This window comes from Lissotriton vulgaris, chromosome 9, assembly GCF_964263255.1.
Source record: "Lissotriton vulgaris chromosome 9, aLisVul1.2, whole genome shotgun sequence".
Lineage (NCBI taxonomy): Eukaryota > Metazoa > Chordata > Amphibia > Caudata > Salamandridae > Lissotriton > Lissotriton vulgaris.
Genome location: NC_141697.1, coordinates 1,046,446,228 through 1,046,473,255, shown reverse-complemented (window position 1 = coordinate 1,046,473,255; position 27,028 = coordinate 1,046,446,228). Strand labels below are relative to the sequence as shown.

At 46.0% G+C, this 27,028-nt stretch overlaps 1 protein-coding gene across 2 annotated transcripts in view; it reads right to left on the bottom strand.

Annotated features, from left to right (window-relative positions):
• TSEN2 (tRNA splicing endonuclease subunit 2) overlaps positions 1-19,526 on the bottom strand; it is an 83,527-nt gene extending 64,001 nt beyond the window's left edge. Inside the window, exons 1-2 of one of the 2 annotated variants that reach the window (XM_086938964.1) lie at positions 18,980-19,526; positions 14,848-14,929 (exon numbers count right to left, since the gene is read on the bottom strand). In XM_086938964.1, the coding sequence (XP_086795090.1) occupies positions 14,848-14,929; positions 18,980-19,156 (259 nt within the window). In that variant the 5' untranslated portion in view covers positions 19,157-19,526. The remainder of the gene's footprint in view (positions 1-14,847; positions 14,930-18,979) is intronic. The other variant, XM_086938963.1, reaches the window with a different exon arrangement.
• Positions 19,527-27,028: the final 7,502 nt, after the last annotated feature.

Genomic DNA, 27,028 nt, shown 5'->3' with positions numbered 1-27,028 from the left:
CCATGGGTGATAGGAAGAGCTCATAGACCTTTCGGGTCAGGGGCCTTAAGAATGCACATATGTGTGCTGGTGACAGTAGACCAAAGTAAAAGCTATAGGAAGAATTATAAACAGCTAGACAAGATTGGAGCATGTTCTGATTACATGCACTTAGCATAAATGACCCACAGGGTCCACACAGTAAACAGAGGGGCAAGCCCATGGTATGCACTGTATACAGGCTGCCATCATAAGCAGACAGAAGAGACAGTTCATAGATGGTCTAAGGACCCCACCCAGGATTAACTATTTCACAGCAATAATCTCTTTGCATTAGATATAGGTCATCTTCATACTGATTAATAATTAGTGCAGAAGTGATGAAAAGCAGCTGGGTATGGCCACGGTGGCTACTTTCACAGGTCAGCAGTTCCCCGCACACAATTAGGATGTGACCACCCATAGAGCGGACGGAAACATCCCTTTTGCTATAGCAGCTTGTGCGGCGGGTGGAAAAGGCCCACAGCACAAGCTGCCATAGCAAAATGGATGATTTTGAACATCCCTGCACCGCGTGGCACACGGTGCAGGGATGTTTAGGGGGGCACCATAGGTGCCCCCATGCCCAATAGCCAAGGGCCAGGAGGAATGAAGGCCCTGCTAGGGGCCCCAAATATTACTTTCTGACAGCCTTTCCATGTCAAAAAGGCAGACATGGAATGGGTGTCGGAAACAGACATCATAATTCCGAAGGGGGAGCTGGCGCCAATAAGGGATTTTGTCTTTCCCACGCACCGACATGCTCCTTGAGCCGGTCGGAAGCGCAGTTGACGGTTCCTCCGCCCACCACATCATTGTGCTGCGGCCAGACTGCTATGTCAGTGGGTCCAACACAGACGTGCCGTCGGTGTTGGACCCGCCAACATCATAATCAGGCCCTTTGTTTTGCTGTACCTCTGGGATTTTCGTACAGGCCTTCCAATAGGTTTCAGGGCTAAAAATTGAACTGGAAAAACATATTTGTTTTGCTCAACACATATTAGGGTTGAGGCAATGAAAAAGTTAATAGTCAACATGTGACAGGTTCAGGCAATTCAGACAGAGCTTTGGCAGTTGCCAGATCACGCATTAGATTTTGAAAAAAATAGCCCCTTTCCGCCTGGGTACGGTTGCTACCGTTAAAATTATACTTTTACTTCATCTGCTATATTATTTTTCCACCCTTCCTGTTGTAGTCACAAACTTTTTGGGGCTGTCGATTCACTGATAAAAATGTGGTATAAGCTAGACATTTTTAGCATAGATATCTTCAATAAAATCAAGCAACACTCTGTATACCCCACTACCACTGTGGGCTCCATGTATTTTCCACTAAATCAAACAAATGACAAACTTGATCTTATAGAACAGTGCCTATCTCATACATATAGGACTGCTTTGTAGCTCTGGGCATCGTTTGTCCTTTGCAGAACTAAGACCTATTCTTAACATATATAGCCTTGGACATAGCGGTTAGATCCATCTGGAGTCTATCACATGATGGAACCTGAAACAGATCGCCCCATGCTGATACTTTTGACATGGGCCGGAGGCAATTGTGTGATCTTCAATATCTATACATCTGTTAGATCTACACAAGGTAAGGACCAGAGTACTCTAAAGGGTTTTAGGAAAGTGACTTAGTAGCGGATCTTACAAACATTAAATGTGCGGTCTCTCTTTGGTATATTGGTAAAAGCTCTAGGAATGTTTCTCTGAAATTTTTACAATTCAGCCCTGCACTGTACTTATATTACCGCATCAAAATTGCACAGAATATTTCGTACTGTTTCCGATGCCTGCCTAGATGCTCTAATCCTGAAGCAATATTCTTGCATATGGTATGGTCATGCCTAATCACTGGAACTTTTTGGTGTAAAACAAATGACTTGATTCCAACCCGGACAGGTAAACAGCGCTTACTGGCAGCCAAGATTTGTGTTCTTGGACTTACAACTAGACACAAGGCAGACTAGATGAGCTGCAGATTCGTTGATTTAACTCACTTGACAACAAAAGGAGCTACTGCAATCTGTTGGAAGTCACCTCATGTCCTGGAAATTACCAAATGGAGGTTTGAGCTCTACAAATGGGCACAAGATGAAGACTTTGTAACTGGGGTTTTGCGATACTGCATGAAGAAGCCAGCCAAGTTAACCAAATGGGATTCAAATCTGCTCAACATGAATCCAAAATCAGATGATACACCACTGTAACATTTGCCCATTAATCTGATCGCACTTGTATATGACCCTTTGATATTACCTAAATATCTACTCTCCTACGCTAATAACATGACATATCTTAAGATCTGACGTACACTTTTCTGATTTTAGCCCAGGTATGATGACATTATACTTAAGTGTGAATCTCTCACACCTGTTACTGTTTTCTCTCACTTACTGTTAAATGGATTATGCTGTACTAGCACACTCCTTTTGCACGCCTCCTGCCTTCGACTGCTATTGGCGTCTTCTTGGAACTGGACCTTGTTAATTTAAAGCTAATTGTAAGGAAGTGGGTTATTGGTTGAGATGGGTGTAAATCCTACTCAAGCAACAACTACAGTCCTTGTCAGGGCGAATCACAAAAGTCACTAAATTAATTTGTGCTTAATCTTCTGGTAGCTTGGCATGAAAGTAGTCAGGCTCAGCTTAAAGGCAATGTATGAAGTATTTATGTAGCACTCAAACGGTAATAAAGTGAAAACAACACACCAATTTAGGAAATAGAGTAAACTTTAATACATAAAATTTGAAAAATGAATTAAATCTAACAGTAGAACCGAAGTGATGGCATCTAGTCACGCGAGAATGGAGCAAAGTCAAACGAGATGGAGCGCGGTTTGGATACACAAGCCTTACCTTCAGACTTCAAAGACATTTTGAACAAACATTCAGAGAAGGTAAAGTTCAGCAGGGCAAGGGAGCTGGAGGTGTCTGGGGGTGGAGTCCTCATCGGGGAGCCACTAGTCTACGTCAAGGTAAAGATTTCTACGTTTGAACTTTTTTGGGTGTCGAAAATCTCCAGTGGCTGAAGGTGCAGGCTGTAGCCAAAGAGGGTTCCAAGACGCTGGATACCCCTTCTGAGAGGAGCAGCTGAACAGGACTTGCTGCTGCAGAGGGAGAAGAACACAGCGGTAGCTACCGCGAAGTGAGGCTGACCAGCGATGCCCCTTGGACGGATCTGTAAGCAGATTAAATAGATTTAAGACACAGACTACAAAATTCACAAGATAGTACAAAAACAGGTCACAAATCATCTTTATTTGTTTTGTAATTTAATATTCGCAATTTTTGCCTGTTCTGCTTCACTTTTATTCATGCTTTAGCCAACACAAGAGGAAAGCTGGAGCACAATCGCTTGGGCATCGCTAGGTGTGGCTATCCTGAATTTAAAGAACAATGACTGTGGCAGTAGTTTAATATATATATACAGATACAGAATACTGAATTGAGGAAGGGTCAAGAGATTTTTTGACAAGACAGCCCTGCTGAAGTAGTAGAGAATACCCTAAGATGGCAAAACATGTGTTGGCTACAGCACGAATAAAAGTGGAGTAGAAAAGGCAAAAATTGCCGAATATTAAATCACCAAACAAAGAAAAATGTTTTTTTCGTGTTTAGTGACCTCATATTGTACGATTAAGTGGATTTTGTAGTGTGTGCCCTGAGGCTATTTAATTTGTTTGCCAATCTTGGATTGGGGTTGGGGGAGGTGGGTGAATCTTCTTCCTTTAAGAGCATAGCGGTTGAAAAACCAGTTTGTAGGTAACTCTTTGTGACCTTCTTGTGAGCGCCTTAGTCCTATTAATTCAACTGTTTCGAATTAGGATCAGCAAGCAGGTAGGTCCCGGGTGTCCTGTTGTTTCTCAAGTCACTTTTTGATGGAACATTTTCTGTGACCCAGCTTTAGATTTTGGCTGGAGAAGCACCTTTAGCATCACTTCTAAGGTCCAAGGACTGGTTGGACACCCCTTGGAGGGGTTAGGACTCGTACTAGAAAGAGGGCAGGCGCTGGTTTAATGTCTTTGGAGCTCGTTATATAACTGAGGCTCACACGGGAGGCCAGCCACCTAGCCATTGGAATCTCTCTGACAGTTCTAGGATCAGTCAGCAAAGCAGTCCTGAGAGTACAAAGCAAGCTTCAAGCAGCAGGACAGTGCTCTGGTAACAGCATGGCAGTCATCCGGGGTACAAATCTGGCTTCAAGCAGCAGGGCAGTCTTCTAAAGCATAAGGCAGTCCTTCTGGAGGTCTTCCAAAGGTCCGGGAAGTGTATTGAAGAATGGCTCAGGAGGTCCAATATATATATATAACTGGTGCCAGCCTTTGAAGTCGGGGAAACTTCTAGACTACCCAACATTTGGTTCTGAAAAGGTCCTTGCTTTGCCTGATGTGGCTTCATGTGGTCTAAAGTGCCAAAAAGGCTGATGTCATGTTCCTTTGTGAGTGTGCTGGAGGCAGCCCATTGAAATGTAAGTGGGGCTTGGAACAGCTCAACCCCACCCATCCTGGCAGCACCTAGACCTCATTACGATGGCTGTCGGACAAGCGTCTGACTGCCATCGTATTGGGATGGAGATCGCCCTACATGTAGTAGGTGGCTTAACCCACATTATTACAATGCGACCGCAGTGAAGGCAGTAGGAAACATGCAGTTTTCAATTGGGCTTGTGCTGTGGCCTGGAAAAGGACCACAGTATTAGCCAAAATCGAAAAAGGCACGTTTTTAAACAACCATGCACCATGTGCCAGGTACGATGTGGTGCCTGGCAAACAGTGCATGGATGTTTGTTGGAGCCTCTGCCCTTACATGGCGGTTGGATCGCCATGTAGAGGCAGAGGGAAAAGGGACACCATAATCTCTACAGCGGTGCCTCCGCAGGCACGCTCTGACTGATGTGCCGACGGGCTCCTTGAGCCTGTCGGAGGCGTCGGTAGGTCCCTCCACCCGCTGCGCTCTAAACAACTGCATTGATATGGGGTGGTCAGACTGCAGCCTCCGATGTTGGACGGACTACCACCAACATCATAATCGGGCACCTAGTCTCCCTCTGTCTCACTGTTAGGGTAACTGCCAACTTTTTACAGTCATGTAACCCAGGACACAGCTGCTGGCATCGAATGGTTAAGGAAAGAAAATGGCATTTTTTTAAGTGACTTTCAGAATTTAATCAAGCAGTAGATTTGTAGAGCGCTTCTTGTCACCTGTGAGGTCATCCAGGCACTGGGAGGGTCCACTTGATTAGCCATATAACCAGGTTGTCAGGGACTTTCGTAACTTTAAAAGTGAAGGGGAGGTCCGTAGATGAAAAGGTAGCTCGCTCCATGTCTTTGCTGCTATGTAGGAGAAGAAACAACCTCTACATCTGCTATGTCGGATGGTGAGGGGGAGGGCGATTAGAGAAATGGATGTGGAGCAGAAGTGGCTGACGGAGGTTCAGGCGGTGGTTCAAGGAGGAGGATCCGCAGCTGTATAGGGCCTGGTATGCATGGGTCAGGAGCTTGAACTTGCATCTTTTCTGCACATAGAGCCAGTGGAGCTCCCTGAGGAGCTCCACTCATCATCATCATCATCAAGCCACCAGGATGTGTCCCATGGGCAACATTTGTTTCCAAAAATCAGTACCTCTATATTGTCCAAGTTGAGCTTCAGGCAGTTGCCCTTCATTCAGTTGGCAATGTCTGGCATGCATTTGCGGAAGTTGGTCTTGGTGGTGTCTTCATAGAGGGAGAGGCTGAGTTGTGGGTCATCGGCGTAGGATAAGATGTTAAGTCCGTGGGTTTTGGCGATGCTGGGCAGAGGTGTCATAAGGGTTCAAGAGGGTGTGGCTGAGCGAGGATCCTTGGGGTACTCCACAGATGAATTCCTTGGGTATGGAGGTGAAGGAGGAAAGCAGACTTTTTACAATCTCACAGTGAAATAATCAATCAATCAATCAATCATAGCATTTATATAGCGCGCTACTCACCCAGAGGGTCTCAAGGCGCTGGGGCAGGGGGGTTCGCTACTGCTCGAACAGCCAGGTCTTGAGTTGCTTCCTGAAGGCGAGGTGGTCCTGGGGCAGGCGGAGGTGGGTGGGGAGGGAGTTCCATGTCTTGGCGGCGAGGTAGGAGAAGGATCGTCCCCCTGTGGTGGCTCTTCGGATGCGGGGGACGGCGGCGAGGGCGTGGCTGGTCGATCGAAGCTGGCGTTTGGGAGCGTAGAAGTTGAGGCGGCTGTTGAGGTATCCTGGGCCTTGGTTGTGTAGGGCTTTGTGTGCGTGGGTGAGGAGACGGAAGGTGATTCTCTTGTTGACCGGGAGCCAGTGCAGGTCTCTCAGGTGTCCGGAGATGTGGCTGTGACGGGGGATGTCCAGGATGAGTCGTGCTGAGGCGTTCTGGATCCGCTGGAGTCTCTTCTGGAGTTTGGCGGTGGTTCCGGCGTAGAGGGAGTTGCCGTAGTCAAGACGGCTGGTGACGAGGGCCTGGGTGACCGTCTTCCTGGTCTCGGTGGGGATCCACCGGAAGATCTTACGTAGCATGCGCAGGATGTTGAAGCACGACGAGGAGACGGCGTTGACTTGTCTGGTCATGGAGAGGGAGGAGTCCAGGATGAAGCCCAGGTTGCGTGCGTGGTTTGTTGGTTTGGGTGCGCTGCCTAGGGCGGGGGGCCACCAGGAGTCGTCCCAAGCGGCGGTTGAGGATCCCAGGATGAGGACTTCCGTCTTGTCCGAGTTCAGTTTCAGGCGGCTGTTCTTCATCCATTCGGCTACCTCTTTCATCCCTTCGTGAAGGTTGGCTCTGGCGGTGGCGGGGTCGTTGGTAAGGGAGAGGATCAGCTGGGTGTCGTCGGCGTAGGAGATGATGTTGAGGTTGTGCTGGCGTGCGATGTCTGCGAGGGGGCTCATGTAGACGTTGAAGAGGGTTGGACTGAGCGAGGAGCCTTGAGGGACGCCGCAGATGACTTCGGTGGCTTCAGATCTGAACGGAGGGAGACGGACTCTTTGTGTCCTTCCGGCGAGGAAGGAGATGACCAACTCCAGAGCCTTCTCCTGGACTCCGACGTTGCTGAGGCGTTGTACTAGGGTACGGTGGCAGACAGTGTCGAAGGCTGCAGAGAGGTCGAGGAGGATGAGGGCCGCTGTTTCTCCGTTGTCGAGCAGCGCTCGGATGTCATCAGTTGCTGCGATCAGGGTGGTCTCGGTGCTGTGGTTGGCCCGGAAGCCAGACTGTGAGGGGTCGAGGGATCCGTTCGTCTCGAGGAAGGCGGCCAGCTGCTTGTTGACGGTCTTCTCGATGACTTTTGCAGGAAACGGGAGCAGCGAGATGGCGCGGTAGTTCTTGAGGTCGGTGGGGTCGGCCGATGGCTTCTTGAGTAGGGCGCTGAGTTCGGCGTGCTTCCAGCTCTCCGGGAAGGTAGCGGTGTCGAAGGAGGTGTTGATGATGTCCCGCAGGTGGGGTGCGATGACAGCGTCGGCCTTGTTGAAGACGTGGTGAGGGCAGGGGTCGGTTGGAGATCCGGAGTGGATGGAGTTCATCGTGCGGACGGTGTCTTCGGTGCTGATCGGAGTCCAGGCGCGGAGGGTGGTGGTGGGGGGCGGTGGTTCGGTCGTGGCGTTCGTCGGTTGAGTGCTGAAGCTGTAGTGTATGTCTGCGATCTTGTTGTGGAAGTAGGAGGCGAGGGAGTTGCAGAGGTCTTGCGAAGGGGTGATGTTGTTGTTTCCGGCGTTGGGGTTGGAGAGCTCTTTGACGATGTTGAAGAGTTCCTTGCTGTTGTGTGCGTTGTTGTCCAGTCGTTCCTTGAATGCAGTTTTCTTGGTGGCGTGGATGAGTTGGTGGTGTTTTCGGGTGGCGAGCTTGAGGGCAGTCATGTTGTCCGGTGTTGGGTCTCTGCGCCAGGTTCTCTCGAGGGCTCGGCAGCTCTTCTTGGAGCTCTTGAGTTCGTTGGTGAACCATGGGGCTTTCTTGCTCCCGGGTCTGCTGGGCGGGGTCCTCAGGGGGGCGAGCTCGTCTGCGCAGTCACTGATCCACTTCGTGAGGTTGGTGGCCGCCTGGCTAGGGTTCGTTGTGCTGGTGGAGGGGTTCATGTTCAGGGAGGTCGCGAGCTGGTTGGCTGTGATCTTGTTCCAGCTCCTGCGTGCAACCTGTTGCTGGTGGTGGTGGATCGTGGTCCTTCCGAAGCTGAAGTGGACGCAGCTGTAGTCCGTCCAGTGGAGTCCGGTGGCGTGGCTGAAGGCGATGTCCTTGCTGAATGAGAAGACGGGGTCGAGTGTGTGTCCGGCGTAGTGGGTGGGGGTGGTCACCAGCTGCTTGAGTCCCAGGTTGGCGAGGTTGTCCAGCAGGGTGGTGGTGTTGCGGTCGTTGTTCTCCAGGTGGAAGTTGAGGTCCCCTAGGAGGATGTAGTCATCGGAGCAGAGGGCGTGCGGGCTGATGAAGTCGGCGATGTCTTCGCTGAATTGTGTGCGTTGTCCCGGGGGTCTGTAGATGAGGGTGCCTCCGAGGGTGGTCTTGGGGTTGATGTGGACCTGAAAGTGCAGGTGCTCGGCGGTTGCGAGGGTGTCGTCGGTGTTGGTCGTGATGCGGATAGTGTTCCTGTGGACGATGGCGATGCCTCCTCCGGTGTGGTTGATGCGGTCCTTTCGGATGATCTTGTAGCCGTCTGGGATGGCGATGGCGATGTCGGGCGCTGAAGAGGCGTTCATCCAGGTTTCCGTGAGGAAGGCGACGTCTGGTGAAGTAGTGTCGAGCAGGTTCCAGAGCTCGACGGCGTGTCTGTGGACGGAGCGGGTTTTGAGCAGGGTGCACTTTAGGTGGCTGCTGCTGTTGCTCGTCGAGGTCTTGAGCGCTGCTGGAGTGGTGCAGGTCCGGATGCAGGTGAACTTGCAGGCGTTGCAGCAGAAGGGTCCGTGGGTGCGTCTCGGGGTGGCTCGGTAGCACCCCGGGATTCTTCCGGCGTTGAGTGCGTAGAGTTCGGTGGCGTCGTAGGTCCGGCGGGTGGGCTGGGGTCTGCAGGGGCCAGGGGTCCTGGCACTGGGCGCGGTCCAGGCGCGGACGGGCGCAGACGGGCTTACCTTTGGCGCGCCCGCTGCGCGTCAACGCTGCGCGTCCGCATGGTTGCCATTTAAGGCGAAGTGCGAGGGAGGGAGGAGCAGCTGGGAGGCGGGAGCGGGGAGGGTACACAAAGGAAAAGGGGGCATGGCCGCACGCAGGCGGCGGGAATCGGGGAGCGGGGCACAGAGCCAGAAGGGAAGCGGCACTTGAGCAAAACAAGGGGAGCAGGAAAAATAACACTACAATATGGGGAACAGTGCAATGGGGAGTAGAATATGCAATGAAACACACAACAAGTCAAACACGATCACGAAGCAGCGGCGGGGGGGCGGGGTAGTCGGGGCGGGCTCAGCGAGGCTGAGACAGCAGCGGGGGAGGACCGCACACGCAGCAGCTGGTGGCCGTGCGGCGCGGGGGTGTCCTAAGGATAGGTCACACTCACCTGCGCCGCACGGTCCCCATTTAAGGCCAAGTGCGAGGGAGGGAGGAGCAGCTGGGAGGTGGGAGCGGGGAGGGTACACAAAGGAAAAGGGGGCGTGGCCGCACGCAGGCGGCGGGAATCGGGGAGCGGGGCACAGAGCCAGAAGGGAAGCGGCACTTGAGCAAAACAAGGGGAGCAGGAAAAATAACACTACAATATGGGGAACAGTGCAATGGGGAGTAGAATATGCAATGAAACACACAACAAGTCAAACACGATCACGAAGCAGCGGCGGGGGGCGGGGTCGTCGGGGCGGGCTCAGCGAGGCTGAGACAGCAGCGGGGGAGGACCGCACACGCAGCAGCTGGTGGCCGTGCGGCGCAGGGTGTCCTAAGGATAGGTCACACTCACCTGCGCCGCACAGTCCCCATTTAAGGCCAAGTGCGAGGGAGGGAGGAGCAGCTGGGAGGCGGGAGCGGGGAGGGTACACAAAGGAAAAGGGGGCGTGGCCGCACGCAGGCGGCGGGAATCGGGGAGCGGGGCACAGAGCCAGAAGGGAAGCGGCACTTGAGCAAAACAAGAGGAGCAGGAAAAATAACACTACAATATGGGGAACAGTGCAATGGGGAGTAGAATATGCAATGAAACACACAACAAGTCAAACATGATCATGAAGAAGCGGCGGGGTCGTCGGGGCGGGCTCAGCGAGGCTGAGACAGCAGCGGGGGAGGACTGCACACGCAGCAGCTGGTGGCCGTGCGGCGCGGGGGTGTCCTAAGGATAGGTCAAATAAGAGGAGATCCGTCCGAGAGTGGCTCCTAGGATGCCTATGTTGTGCAGCCTTGTGATGAGGGTGGGGGGCTGTATCGAAGGCTGTCAAGAGATCTAGGAGGATCAGAGCCGCAAGCTCTCTTTGGTCAGGTAGGACTTGGATGTCCTCAGTAGCCGTGGTTGCTACGAAATCTGGTGGGAGGAGTCAAGTAGGAGGGTTCGCTCCAGATGGGAGGAGAGTGGTTGGTTGATGGCTTTTTCTAATGTTTTAGCTGGGAATGGGAGCAGGGAGATCCGCCGGTAATTGTTGAGTTTGCTAGGGTCTGCCGATGGTTTCTTTAGTAGGGCATTGGCTTCTGATTTTTTCAGGTCCTCTGAGAAAATGGTCCTGGAAATTGAGGTGTTGAATAAGGTGGGGAGTACGTCGGAGATTATGGCTTTGCCTGCATTGAAGATGTGGTGAAGGCATGGGTTGGTTGGGGTGCCTGAGTAGACCGAGTTCATGATGGAGGTGGTGACCTGTTGAGTGAGCTATTGCCATTCGATTAGTCAGATGTCTGTAGTGGTAGCGAGGTCGATGTCTTGCTTGAAGAAGTTGGTGGCCTTGGGCTGGGATTTGAAGTTTCTGTAGATGTTGGCGATCTGGTCATTGAAGATGTTTGCAAGGTTGTCACAGAGTTCCTGTGAAGGGGTAATGTTAGTTGTTGCAGTTGATGGGTTGGAGAATTCTTTGACAATGTCGAGTTCTTTGCAGTTATTAGAGCTTGATTTGATGCTTGAGGCTAAGGCCTTTTTTTCGATTCTCTCAACTGTCTGTGGTAGAGGTTGAGAGCTGTCTTGAAGCTGTCTTGTGATGTCAGTGGTGTGTTCAGGGTAGGGCTGGTTGGTGGGCTGGTGTGCATGTGTTGTGGCAGTGAAGTGGCACTGGGTGCCGGCGAAAGGCCCTACTGAGGAGTGTGGGTTAGTGTGGTGGCCGTGTTGCTGCAGCGTCCAGGGTCGAGGGTGTAGAGCTCTGCGTAGTGTATCTGCTAGGGTGGGAGGGCAAGAGTCGTGGCGCTGGGCACGGACGGGCTTGCCTTTCATGCTGCAACATGCATTAAGTCGGCCCTGGGTTGGGCGGGGCTTCTGTTGGTGGGTAGGCCAGTGAGCGGGAAAACGAAGGCAGGAAAACCCAGGTGGAAAAACCTGGTCAGCGGCAGTGTCACTGGATCAGGTTGGAACAAGCAGGAACTGGAGGTCACAGGCAAGTGGCAAGCTGAGTACCCATGTCCTACTTTTTAAATACACTGCATCCTGCCCTATCGGCTGTCTAGGACCGACCTTAGGGGTGACCTATATGTATTAAAAAGGGAGGTTTAGGTCTGGGAAAAGGTATTTTGCCAGGTCAAATTGGCAGTTTAAAAGTGCACACAGGCTGCAATGGCAGGCATGAGATGTTTTTAAAGTGCTCTCTATGTGGGTGGCACTAGAAGTTCTGGAGGCGTTTAAGTAACAAGCCCTGGATACATGTAGTACCACTTTACTAGGGACTTACAAGTACAAGTAAATGAAATGTGCCAATTGTATGTAAGCCAATTTTACAGGAGTGAGCACAAGCACTTTAGCAATGGCTAGCAGTTGTAAAGTGCAAAGAGTCATAAAGCCACAAACAAATTTCAGCGAACAGGTTGGGATCAGGCAAAAAGTCTGGTCGAAGACCACAACAAGGAATGTCAGTTCTAACACTACTAATGAAATTTTAAAAATATAAATAAAAATAAAGCAATGAAGAGTAACAACAAGTATGTACAGATGCATTCCATGGCATGTACTGGTTACACGTTATCAAGATAACATGTTCTTCTGGTCCATCTGGGAATGACAGAGAATCAAGTCTCGGCTTGCACGGGTAGCCAGAATAAATGTGCTATCAGGCCAGTCCACACAAAGCACGAGCCGCCCATGGGACTCACTACTTACAGTCAGCCAGGCAGATGCCCTTCTTGTTTCTATCTTGAGAATGAACTAGGACCAAGCAATCAGAATTATTTTGCATCTTTAATTAGAGAAAAAAACATAGGTCTGTACAGCATTACAGAACTTCAGATGGTCTTGAATTTTTCTTATCTGTCCTAGTAGCGAGACTGAAAATTGTGTAGCCTGTAATGAGAACGAAGTTCCACCAATGCCTTTTTTCTTATACGAGAGAATGGACAGACGAGGGATTAATCTAGAACAAAGTATTCTGTTCTGAAGTATCCTTGAAATTAACTCACAGCAACACTTGGCCTGTACCTTGTATAGTTCTGTAGAAGAAACAGAGTTCTTCAAAGGCATATTTTCCAGTTACAGATTACCAATCGAGCACTGTAGGCATTGGTGGAGTATGTCCCCATGGATGAGCATGTAGGAGCTATCTTGCTGCACTGCTCTGAATGTGGTGCATGTAGCAAAGTACTTATAGTGTTGCTCCGCCTCCATGGTATACGACATCCATGCAGCCACACATGACAAGAGTGCTAATGACCTATAGTTTTTCGTGGACAACTTGAGTTGGGTTGGAGAGTTTGCATTGTGAAGAAGGCATGTGTGACTTGTTACCTCAGGGATAGGGATATATTTAAGTCCACAATCACTTCAGGATTTCTTACTTTGTTTGATTTCGATGGTGGGGATTCCAGCTCATGTGGCCAGATGTTTGTATAATGGTAGTTACTCCAGTGTGCACAGGTCAGAATATCAGGTTTAGTGAAGTTAATGTGCATGATCAGCATCCATGTAACAATGGAATGGAGACGGTGGACAAGTCTTAATAACTCTAGTTTCCAGTTTTACAATTATCTGTGTGCCATGGTAGTCTGGATGTTTTTTTATTTTAATCTGATCTAAACTGGTGAACCTGGATCATTAAATACAAATAAACCCTGTTGAGAAGCGCCCGATACTGTAAAACTAACCACACCAGCCCAACCGAGACATGCTCATATCATGCTATCATATGGCAGACCTACTGAAAGTAGAGCAATGTACCTGTGCCTTGTATGGCCCCTTAAGACGATGCAGAGTGCCTTGAAGGCAGACCATCTGGCTACTGTTATTTAATGGAGCTTTCCAGGCATCGGTGAGATGTGTTCCCAAGGATAAACATGTAGGAGCTGTCTTGCTGCTTAATTCGCAATCTGTTGCAATTTACAAAGTATTTAGAGTGGTGCCACAAGTTACATGCAAGTCACACAATCTACATGTAACATGACAGGAGTGATAAGGGCCTGCAGTTTTCTGGGGGGGGGGGCACTTGGGTATGAGAAAATGCATTGGAAAGTTTTCATTGTGTAGAAGGTCCTTCTTGTGACTTGTTTCACGTCAGGGATCAGGAATAGTTTGGAGTCCTTAATTACTTCAAGAATTCTTACTCCGATTATCATGGTGGGGTCTACTTCTTGTGGCCAGTTCTCCAAAACTGAGATTCTGACGTGGGCACAGTGCAGTAGACACAGTTTTAAAGACGAGTGCAGATGCTTGATCACCATCCATAACGGTATGGAGATGGTGGTGAAATCTTAATGCCTCTAGGTTCTTAGGATTTTTCAGTTTTAGATTATCGGTGTTTCATGACATCCTCCTTGTAGATCTTCATAAATCGGATGAAAAGTGATAAACTGGGCCATTAAATACAAAAGCAACCCTGCTGAGAATAAGTGTGGTTAAAAAAAAAGAATAAAAAAAAGAAAAGAACATGTCAGACACACTGAGACATGCTCATACTATCCCAATATAGTAAGCCAGAGCTACTGAAAGGGCTGGTACTGCTCCATTAAAGGTAGACTCCCCATGCAAAGAAAAGCATGTGCTGCCCAAAATACATTTACATAGAAAAGTGCTGCTAGAACCCCTTAAACGTATAGCAGCCTTGATAATAAGTGCAGAACTGCCCCATTAAATGAACAAGCAACCCAGAAATGGCCTCATTCCATGATGTGGGGGTTATACCATGTAGTAATATCGCCTGGAGAGGTAAGGCTGCCAAGAGGATTTCACAGGGTAATACTGCCTTCCCATTAAGAGTTTAGTATATCAAACTTGTGCTAACATTATGTGGTGAAAATCCACCAGCCGGTAGGATGGGGTAGAGGTCATGGATGTCACCAGCTAGTCTTTTGGGAGCGAGGGATCACAGCGGATGATGGATGCTCGTTATTCAAAGGGCCTGCATTTGGATAGCAATACGAGTACCAGGAGGAGATGGACATCATAGGTCAATATTTGTTCAAAGGAGCAGAGTTCTTGTCCATATGATGTAAATACTTTGGCATATGATGCCACCTCAGTATCTGTACTCCCCTTTATACAACACTCCATCAGTATGAACTTCCATTTACACAATGTCACAAATCCCAAAAATCTGCATGACAAATAGAAAAACATTCTAACCACCTATCCATCCGTAGAAGCACACATACCCATTGATGCAACTCATACACTTAGCTAAGCCAGATCTATTGGCGTTGTCAATGCTTACGATGCTGGGAATAATTCCCTCACTGTATCCCAAAATTATTAATGATCTATTCTAGGTAAAGTAACATTAAACACTTTCATAAATGGTAGTTTGACATAAAATTACCTTTATATCGAGCAGCCAATTCAGGGTCTGAAATACTGTATTCTGGTCGGCTTCTGGACAGTATTCCCTTTCCAAAATATCCCTAAAAACAAACATGAAAATAAATGTTACAAAGCAAATTAATAATAACACGTATGATCAACAAAGCAAACCTAACATTTCTGAATAAACACGAGAAATGTGTGCTAATGTGCTCTTCACTACTGCTCTCTCTGTAACTGATCAAGGTAGGGGATATGAAAAACTTCATAGACCAATATACAAACCAATTACTGGCAAAGCCAAATAAGTCGATATTTTTAATTTGTGTGGTAGGATCTATGAGCATCTGGAAACATATTTCCATTAACTGGCATTGTGTGGAATTTTGCTTCTGGATGAAAGAGGGAAAAGGACACAATGCTGAAGAAAAAGCAGTCACGAGGAAAGAGACGCCTGCAAAAATATCTTATAACACAGCTGGAATAGAGAAAGTAAAAGTATAAACAATTGCTTATGTCGATACACAATTGTACACAGTTAGCAGAAAACCATTATTCCTGGGTGTGCTGCTACAAACTCAAAGCTAACAAGTAACTTGATAGGCCTCAACGTTTAGTAAAATGCAGCATTATGTGTGGCAGCCAAACTCCTCTGGGCTGAGCCGAGATGCGATATGACAATGCTGTGGACCTACATTCTTCTTAGCCTGACCAGCACAAGGGATTATCTGAAAACTCCTGCCGCAATCTTTATTAAGTCGAGCATTCAAGACCTCATGTATTTAGGTCGAGCATTCGAGACCTCTTGTATATACTTATTTATATGTGTATGTACTTTGTGGGCTCTGGAGATCAGCCTTGGGACTTGTCTGCTTCCGCTTAGGGACTTTCTTTTCTGTTCAACTACCTCTATTTAACTGTCTTGATAGAAAACGACCAGCAGAGGTCAGTAAAATACCAGAATTGCTTACTGCTGAGGGACTTTCTTTTTTAAATTTTTTTGACAACTGTCTATATTTAACTTTTTTGATAGACAATGACCAGCAGAGGTCAGTAACATACCATAATCACTTTAGCATTCTCTAGATTCCAGTCCATAGAAATTGTCGTCCCCAAGCACCCGTAGACAATAAAAAAACAACTCAAATCTTGTATTTTCAGTGATATGACCGCCGAAGGTCCTGATTTTATATTGAAAACTAGAGCTTTGGACTATACCATTTCCCACTGAAAGTATTTATCTCCATGTGTTCCCATGCCTGGCGTGTCAAGCAGTTTGATGCTTACTTTCCCTCCATGTTAAAGAACAGTAGATGTTTCAGCAGCCAGGATAATGTGCTTCATAGCTAAATACATAGAAGATCCCACAGGCGAGACTGATTGCTCTGCAAATGCTTGTTTTTTATGCTGTAAGGGCTTTAGGAGAGCAAAGGCTATACAGGAGCCTGAATGAGCCTTGCCTGACATTGTCCCTATGATAGACAAGCAAGTATTGGTGGATGAGCTGGTTCAAGAAAGGCGAGGGCAGTTTGTTAGACGTTAAAACTGAAAAGCACAAAACCAATGAGTGCATACATCAAATATGAAAGGGAGCTTTTTCTGGCAGAACTTTTTTAGACTTCAAGTGCAGTATTTCAGGTGAAAGTCTGTCAACATCCAAGCTCTGCACGTTATTTGAGTCTCAGTAATGACCTTCACCTTGGTGGGTTCACCAAAACCGGTTTGTTTTAATACATTTAACTGACCACACAGGAGTATCGACTCTCTCTGAAATCGGTCTCAATATTTAAGTTGGGGAGGAAGGTGAAATCAACATGAAAACAGTGTGCCCTGCCTTACATGTGTACTTTTTTCTGTAAATACTTATCGTGTCATCTTGAGTTAACAATCCATAAGTGTATATATTTCATAGAGCAATAATTTAGCTCCTTAAAGAATTAAATACAAAGCATCTTGGTTCTCTTGAGTCACTGTCGTGGAAGGACAGGGTGGCGCTTGAAGAAAATATTTCTAAGTTCATGTTTAGAACTATCACGTCCGATGTAGAAAAAATTCCTACATAATCCTTTTAAGATCCGCACACGAACATTAGTAGTTACACATTTCACAAGGTGCCAGCAGCAGGAGGACATAAATGCACTGCTCCACCAGCCTGCAGACTCCACTACAAGCCATAGTATGAGCGAAATAAAGATGCATATTTCTATTTTATGTCACAGTAGAAAAGAAACACATTGTGTTGTAGCACTCAAGCCAGTGAGCTAGATATATGATAAATTCCTCGAACTCCCACAGGGATGTGTGACTAATTAATCCCCAAACACAGTGGAAGCACAAGTGGTAGACCGGACACTCGCACAGTACCAGTAAAAACATAAAAGGTATAACATCCTTCTAGCTACAGACAAGACCAGCTCATTGACTTTTTTCTTCCAAAGGCAGGACACTATCTGTAATGAAACTTTTTTCAAAGCATATTCTAATGGTGCATTGCTAAATCTAAGTCAGCAACGAGGTTTGCAACATAAGGGGGAACAACAAATGAAAATCGCAGAACATCTCACTCTCACACTTCAGCAAAGTTTATTGTGCAAGCGTTACACTGGCATAAATAGGTAGTGGTCTTAAGCAAGGATTAACAATAACTGTCTCAAAGCTGTTATCAAATTCATTGAGATTTGGAACCACTGTAGTTCAGGACCATGGAGACTGATAAACCAGCAGGCTGACCTCCACCCCTTTGAGCTCTAAGGGCCCTGGGCTAAACAATGTGACAAAGGAGACAGTGGTTTATTCTGTATCGTTTTGAACGAATATTGGATATCAGCAAACAAATGTACTGTTGTTAAAAGGAATAAATCATACAAAAAAAATAACATACCAGCAGCAGATCATCAATATATAAGTTGAAAATATATAGCATATAACTTGTATGGCTGATCATGGGGCTATACAGGAAAATAAGAGAAAGGGCAATACTCATGTGATATTCATGTGCAAAAAAGTGAGAAAAGAGAAGGCACGTGGAACAGAAATTTCAGTGGCTGCTGTATCCTTTACCCCCGAAGGATAACAGGTGGGTAGCTTATGTCTGATTTCATGCTCGGAACCACTATTCAAGGTCTCATATAAGCACTCCAAAATGGACATATTTCTCCACGTATCGACGACATTTAAGTGATTTCAAGATGCCATCGTCTGGGCAGGTTAATTAAGGGATTAGCAATCTCCAAAACAAGAAAGACCCAAGAGATGTGGATATTAATTGAGGGTGGTGTATCAATTCTCATTAACCTATAAAGTTAAATCTGCCTTGGGATAACAGAGGTGTACAGAATACGACAACCGTGAATCAAGTTTCCAATGGAAAATCCCATGAAACCAGATAATAATAGCAACTTTTATAGCAGCCTTATCAGCTTTAAATTATACATGATTTAAAGTGCACATAGATGATCTACTGCTGGTGTTTGCGGGTAATACTTTTGTATGTTTTATTCCCCTTGACAACTATTCACGTGTTTCCTGCTAGCCAATATCTGTTAAACGATCCCAATCTGACACTTGCTCAATTTTCTAGTGGTCTGCGTGTGAAGAGAATGCTATGTTACAATCAGGGCCCCATTAGAGTCGAAGCCGCTGAATTGTGGGGCTGGCTTGGGCATTTTGTATCACGCTGATTTTGGTGTTGAGTCCGGCCCGCCTGGAAGTGTTGCATATTCTCAATGCTACGCACAATCGATGCACATCCAGCTTACTTGCATACTAAAGGCGCATTGTCCTTAAGTATTCACAAGTAATTCGGCGTCTTAGGTTCGCCTGGAGATGCTGCACAAACAGTGCATACACCTACTGCGGTTGTGAAATGACCTCATCGCACCCCATAGGTGTTGTTGCTAAACACCCGTTCCGTTTGATTACAGATGTTTAACGCCCTCTGGTGTAGAAAACACGAGGGTTGAACACTTCCACCAGCTGTATACAGACTCTGCACCCCTGCTGATCTGCATATTCTCGGAAACACACTGCTCATCCCATAAAAATACAGTACATCGTATAAACGTGCAGCCCCCCCTCATGTTTGTCTATCCATCCTGTACGTCCTTACACACAGCCTTCGCCTTTGATTAGACGAGCTCCGAACATCTCACCTTTGCATACAGATGCACCATATCACCAGGGCTGCTCACTAGCACGTGGTTGTTGACGATCTGTCCCCTACAAAGTCTGAACTCTCCCTCCTGGGAAAAAGGAATGGGAAATGGTGCTTCATAAGACTCGTAAACTTTCCGCTTTCTCCTGGGAGGTTGGAACACTGCCTCGCACATTTTCCTTTGCAATAAAGAAACAGATGAAAATGTAGCACTAATGAGAACAGTAAGTTTGGCACAATGGCGAATACCTAAACGTCCCTAGGAATTAGTCCACCTAGAATGACCCCCTCAGATCTCATGTGTGTGTGTCCATGCATGAGTAGCTCATCCTTTCCGGATTTTTGCTTTGGCCTCTGGGACATGTAGTGTGGGTTGGCCCTTTACAAACACCGGGCTACAAATCCTAAAATGCAAAGCAAAAAACAGAACTATGTGAGGTAGTTATGCATGGACCTTTGAAACTGAAGATCTCCATCCCGTACTCAACCTATACCGTTGCTGGCCCGTTAAGGGATGCCTTTACACTTCCGGGTTGCATAACAACGAATACACCGGCTGAACTTATTCTGGAAGTGGGAGGTAATGATAATATGCTAGGTAACCTTTGATTGGAGCAAGTGGTACACATCAGCCAATCCCAGCGCACCACATAGAATGTCAAAGTGTTGATTGGTTGCGGAGTCCTCAAAACGACGGAACACCGGCTCCGTCTCGATCAGAGTATTTCTTTAGTCTAGTATTGCGTTTAGTTAAGTGGGATGATAGCCAATCGTACTGACCTCGGGTGGTTAGATTATTGCGAATTTGGTTCAGGTCAGGACATCACGTACAGGCTCAATTGACGGATCGGCATGTTTAATCCTGACAATTTATAGCTGGTTGGACAGACCCCCGCTGCCCACATTCCTAGAACTCAGACTGGGTTGATGACTGCCTTAGGGAGGGCTGGAGCTGGGATCTAAGTTAAATTATCTGTTTACGAGAAAAATTAGATATTTCTTAGCCATAGTGAAGGAAACTTTTTATTCTATCAAAAACGTGGAGGTGAGGATTATGCATAACGTTCCTCACTTTTTATTTACAGCATGTTGAAAGTTAACAAACAAAAACACTGTCCACAGTACAACTCCCATGAGTTATTGGCAACCACAAGCCAATAGCAGTACAGTACGTCGAAACATAAATCCTCCCTGTCAGCAGTCCTTCCTCTTTCTTGCTGCATCACTCTGTTTTGGAATCAGAACCTACGGATAAAATAACCCATTAAGTTAATTCATTCAGAGGATGGATATTCACATATCCATGAAAACCATCTACGCATGATAAACAGATTAGAACATTTACTTAAAAGCTTGATCACAACAAACATTACCTATCATGAACGTCATATGAAACATAGTGAAACCAGTCCAAAACATACCATAGAAACATCATCAGCAGATTGATACCTCCTATTAGCGACTAGCGGTGTGGTTTCATTAGTAATGCGCAGGATAAAAGAGATACTTCCTGTAATACAGACCAATGGGCGGGTAGCATATTCTCAATATGTTCCGGGTGGGATTACCATCGCCTCCGCGTCCTTAACAGAATTAAAAGTTTCCTTCACTATACCTAGGAAATTTCTAATTTTATGTCAGGACCGGAGGCCAGGATTATGCATGTTTAAAGCTTACTTACCACTAAAGATGCAGCCTCATGGATTGGTTTGAAATAAATCTAATAAAGGTGAATTCTGAAGACCAATCTGCAGCATTCATAATGTCTTCCAACAGACTGCCCACTTGAACGACTTTGGAGGCCATTGCCCCCCTAGCTGACTGAGCGAGCCCCAAAATGGTGAATGCCGATTCTGGCTTCTGCCATAATCCATATTACCCACCTGGCAATGGAAGGGGAAGAGACAGCCCTGAGTGGCTTTCTACGAGCAATCAGTAATTATTTCTCACTCAGAAGTCTATCGTCCGCCGGCATCTCCTCGTAGGCTTTAAGACACCTTACTACACAGAGCTTAGGATCCGTTTCAAAAGCAGGATAATTTACCAACCTGGTATTAGTTTTGGTCCTCCTAGAGAAGATGAATGTCACCCACTATGGGGTAAATACTCGTGCTGTGATGTCTGGGGCTCTGACATCAGATACTCTCTTGCAAAAGATGAGACAGAGCTGCATTGCCAGCTTCGCAGAAATTTCTTTCCTAGATAGTAAAAAAAAAAGTCAAAACGTTTTTTGTTTACAATTATTAAAAATTATTACAAAAATACATTAGGAAATCATTCATTAAAAAATGTGCTTGTTTTATACAATGTTGGTGTTGAATGGTCCGTAAAGTTATTTATTTATTTAATTACTATTATGTTCTTCGTTCTTAGCTGGTCAGCTCAAATCAGTCCATTTTTCTGCACTTTGATGAGTTGTTATGACCGTGCTGAGCTTTATCTATCAAGCGTTGGGTTTACCATTTTCAACTTCTCTTGTCTCCTCAAGTTCCGCTTGTCGCAGGAGGGATTGTACTTTTCTCATCTATTTAAGCTCCCTAGAAGCCAACATGGGACACGATCCCTCCAACCATCGAGTTAAAGCTTGCCTACATGTGCGAATGTTCAGTTTATTAAAAATATTTTTTAAAAGTCGTCTCCTTAGGTCCATAAGAGCTGGGCAAACACATAGCAGGTGGGGTAATGTTTCATTTTGTAACCGCATAGGTGACAATGAAGGTCCGTATAACTACCCTTCCAGGATGGTAACAATTCCTTCGAAAGCTGTAAGCCCTGCCGTTGTTCTATATATCTCTGTTTTAGTGTCACATTAAAGTGACTTTCTAAGTAAGGCTGCAGCTTTATCCCGGAGTATGAATTTATCACTGTCCACCTGTGTCGTCGCTTCAAGATTATTGATTTATCTTCCAGAAGGGATTTCCATTTGGCAGCATTATTTGTTGTTTTATCAAAGCTGGTTCTATCTGGGATAGAATCCCATGACAATTGAATTCCTAAACCCCTCAAGGATTGGGTCAAGAAATCTCCCCAACTGCCTAGCATCGGCTGTTTTTGCTGGTTTTCAATTTCTTTCCAACACAGGATGTCCAGTGAGCCTTCCTCTGAAAGATGTATTTTTTGGCAAAGTTTCACGAAAGTACCCATGCTGCGAAACTTCTGGTTCAGCAGGCCAAATTCTAGACGAACCTGTGCTGGTGAGGCTGATTTGGGAGGTTTAAGGCCGCTTTGTATACCTTTGTTTGTAGGTTATTTAACAACCCCACCTCTTTGTCACACCAGGTGACCAATGCGTATGACAAGGTGGGTAAGGTCTGTGATTTCATCACATTTAACAGATGGGTATAGTTTGGACAATTCAATTTTTTCGGTAGTAACCGGTGTGCGTAGATCAAGGAGTGTGTTTTCGCCTTTAGGTCTATTTTGTGTTCTTTGTTGGTCGGGCCTCTCCCCAGTTTTAGACCTAAGTATTTATAGGATGCTTCCTCCTTTATTTGGGTTCTGTTTGCGTACCATTTGAATGTCGTTTTTTTGGGGTCTACTAAGCAGACCACTTTGGTCTTCTCTTTATTTAATTCCAAACTTTCGTGCTCCAGGTAAGTTACAAGGTTATTTATCATTCTTTGGAGCCCTATTGGGGTTTGGCTCAACACAACAATATCGTCAGCATATTGCAGAAAATGAATTGGGGTGTTTTCCAAATTTGGTGGATGTCCTTCCCCTACCAGCATATGTTTGACGATGTCCTCCATGTACAGATTGAATAAGCTTGGGGCGAGGACGCAGCCTTGTTTTAAGCCCTGTTGCGTGCTGATTTCGGCAGTAATGCTGCTGCCGTCTCCCAGTTTAACTCTTGCCCAGGTGTCACTATACAGGCTTATTATTGCCTCCAATAGGTTCTTCGGTAGCCCCCATGATCTTAATTTTTCCCATAGTCGGTTTTGATTCACCCTGTCGAAAGCTGCTCGCAGATCTATGAAACAAGCAAACAATCTGGTCTTCTTTTTTTCTGCTTTTTTCTTTAGGAGGGCCAAGGTTGTCAAGTTTGTTAATGTGCCCGTCCTTGGCCTGAAACCCATTTGAAACATGGGTATTATTTTTGTTTCCTCCATCCAATCTTGGAGGTGCAGCAACAAGCATGATCCATATAGTTTCGCCTCCACATCAATCAGCTATATCAGCCTGTAGTTTCCTGGCTCGCTATGATCACCCTGCTTGAAAATAGGATGTATTATGTTCCCCTTCAAGGACATGGACATTTTGTTCTGGCTGTAAATCAAATTAAAAAGTGTTGTTAAATATTCTGCCCAGAAATCAGGGGAGTATTTGAAAAGAGCATTTGGGAGCCCGTTGGGACCTGATGCACCCTCTGTTTTTAGGCGTTTTATTATTCAATTTAGCTGTTTAGTTGTTACGAGGGTGTCTGGGACTGGTACTGTGTCTTCTGATGTTTTTGATTGTGTTGTAGTCTTGTTACCAAGATTGTCTTTGGGCCAGTTCTTGTTGCCCAGGTATGGCATCCTGATATCTTCCAGCGGAATTTCTATTATTTTGAAAAGAGTTTTAGCAAGCTAGATAGATATTGGTTATCTTGCCAGCCCATCAAAAGGCCCAACATCTGGCACACATCCCACAGGCCTGAGTTGCTAGACTCTAGGGGACACTCCATACGGATACCCTTCAGCAATATAATGATCCCCAACCGCAGTATTGTTAATGTGCAGGTGCCCTGCAGAAATGGCAGAATGGAAGGAATTTACAGTGCAAAAAAGCTAGACTAGAGCCAGCCAGTTCCACAAGAAAATTCAGGACATCTGTAATTTGCGCCCAAACGGGATCTAGCTGTCTCTCCACATACCAATGAGCCCATCATCTCCAAGCCGATCTATATTTCTTGGTGGTCCCTGTAGCCCATGCCTACTAGATGAGTCTTTCAAATAATACGAAAGGAGGCCTTCTTGCCAGCAACGCCTGAAATCCCCCACATCTTGAGCTGCAGGTGGCCCTGTATACCATTGGATGAGGACGACCCTGGGGATCCCGCAGGATCTTGGGAAAATGTAGTAATGACTTGCGGCAGACGGTGAGTAGAACCAACAGGAAACTTTATTGCAGACAAGGACTGCACAGCAGCAGGCTCAGTACTGGCAACAGAAAACAACTGATTTGTATTCAAACACAGAAAACGATAAGTTCTGTTGTGGAATGCTCACATCAAGAACAGGCATGGCGTGAGCATTCCAAACAGAAGTAATAACAAGAAAGAACTGCTACATTATCCTTCCCCTCTAAAATGCAATTTAGCAAGTAAACATGGAAAAGGAAAAGAGACTGAGAACAACAAAAAGGGAAAAAGGAGAAGAAAAACAAAGTAGCGAAATCTATTTGGAACAGAACAATTAGCAAAATCGACTTGGAACAAAACATTGTCTCTCACTCCTACGCAGTCTCCCAGGTGAAGGAGCATTAGAGAGAAAAGCATCAGTGACATCAGAAGGGCAGCAATGTAAATCTTTGTTGAGAACATGCCCAGTGATTTTGACAACTCTGGACATGTTCCTCCAATGTTTGTTGTTCACCCTGACAGCATTACCACACACATTTTATCCACAACCCTGGAATCAGAGAACTTCGAACCCCCTTTCTTGCTGTGCACAGGGATCTTCACATGCACAGAGTCACCAAAAACAAAGGTAGGAGGAACAGATCTTTTCCTGGCATCAAAGTATGATTTTTGACGACTCTGAGCTTGAGAAACATTATTCCTCACAAAATCATCCACATCCACCACAGTATCCATTTTCACCCACTCAGACAGCCACCTGGGACAAACCTTATAAAACAGCTTTCTTACATGCAACAGTTCAAAAGGGGATACTTTAGTAGACAAGTGGGGTGTGGTGCGGTAAAATCACAACATGGACCGCACAGCATTCTGAACATGGCACTTACTAGCTAACACCCATTGCACACAGTTGTTCAACACTCTGTTCATTCATTCCACAATACCATTAGTTTGTGGGTGATAGAGTGACCTCTTGGAGTGAGTAATACCACCCTGAAGTAGACATTTTTTACATTCCTGACTTACGAACTGTACTCCATTGTGGGACACAATCATGGAAGGAAAACCTTCATGCAGGAAAATATCTTTGAGAAAATCAATGAAGTTTTTGAAGTTCACTTCAGTGAAGAAACATACCTCCGGCCATTTTGAATAATAATCAATGGCAACAACAGCAAACCTGGAGGAAGGAGGAAGAAGGTTGAAAGGACCAACTAGGTCAATACCAATCTTCTCCCAAGGTCTAGCTAGAAAATCAATGGAAAGAAGAGTAGGAGTTCTCACTTTAAGATGTTTATCAGCATTGGAACAAACAAAACACTCACCAACGAAAAAATCAACATCCTTGTCCATTTGGGGCACCAAAAACACTAGCGTAACCTTCGCTTGGTGAACGTTCTTCCCAAGTGCCCTTCATGGGATCCACAGATTAATCTGCCCCTCACTTTTTTGGGGGGTACTAACCTATCACCACGCACCAATCCATCTTCCACAGAAAGCTCCATGGAGACTTTTACAAATGTTTGTAAAGAGTAAGATGCGTTTTTCTCCTTGGTCCAACAATTCTTGATACACCCAATGACCTGGCACAGTAAAGTATCTTTTGACAATTCATCCCTCAATTCACCCTCACTCACAGCACACATATCACTCAGAACCATGGAGGCAATAAAACAATTGTCCTCATTATCATCATCTTCACAAGAAAGAGAACTAATTTGTAAAATAGGAAACCTCGAGAAATAACCTGCCCTACCATTCTTGTTACCTGGAAGATAAGAAATTTCAAAATCATACTGAAGTAACTTGGTGGACAGCCTGGCAATCCTAGGAGTATGCTCTTTGATTTTGTTCTCAGAAAGAATAGAAACACATGGGCTGTCATCAGTGCATAGCTGGAAATGATTACCCTAAATGTAAGGGTGGAATTTTCTGATAGCCCATCTGCAAGCTAAAAGCTCTCTCTCAATAACCACAAAATTCAACCCTGGTCCACGTAACACTCTTGAAGCATAACCCAAAGTGTTCTCCGTCCCATTTATGCTCTAGGTGAGAATAGCACCTAAACCAACACCATTGTGTTATATGAGTGCTTCATAAATAAATCACAGGAGTATGTGAAGAGAAGAAGTCTTCTTTATTCAAGAGTCACGTAGCACGATCCCGACACACCAAGCTGCTTCAGAGGTGTCCGGAATAACTGCCAGAGCCTCGAACACCCAGCTGGAACCCGAAGTACATTCTACTCCCAGATTCCATCAACATTCTGGAAATCATGGGAGTGACATCACGACACACTGGCATCCACAGTGATATACACATGACATTGAGATCAAATGGTTTAAGAATTTTCGGGCCAACCAATTGGGTCTTTATCCATTCAAAACTTCTTGACAATGATCGTCCCAGACCAAAGTCACACTCTTCTTCAACACGTTAGTTAATGGTTGCTCCTTTGAAGCATAATCAGGCACAAACCGTGAGTACAACTCACTGAGACTAATGAAGGATTTCAGACCAACCTTATCCATAGGAGCAGGGCTGTCTACTATTGCCTTGACAAGACCAGGCCTGGGTTCTACACCATGTTCTGACAACACATGACCCAAGTACTCCCCCTTCTGTACCTTAAAAATGCACTTATCATTTTTGAAAACAACACCCTTCTCCTGCATGATATCCAGAACACGATACATAGATTCGTCATGAGACTCACTAGATGCACCCTAGATCAATACATTGTCTTGAAAGACGGCAACCCCTTTAATCTTTTCAGCATTAAGCACATGACCCTTTGAAACACTGCCGCCGCAGAGGCCAGTCCGAAAGGGATCCGACAGAATTGAAATGAACCAATAGGTGACACGAATGCTATGAGATGCCTTGAGGAATGATCCAATACCACCTTGTGGTAAGTCGACGCTAAATCTAACTTACTGAACGATTTGGATCCATTAATCATGGACAACATATCAGAAATTTTGG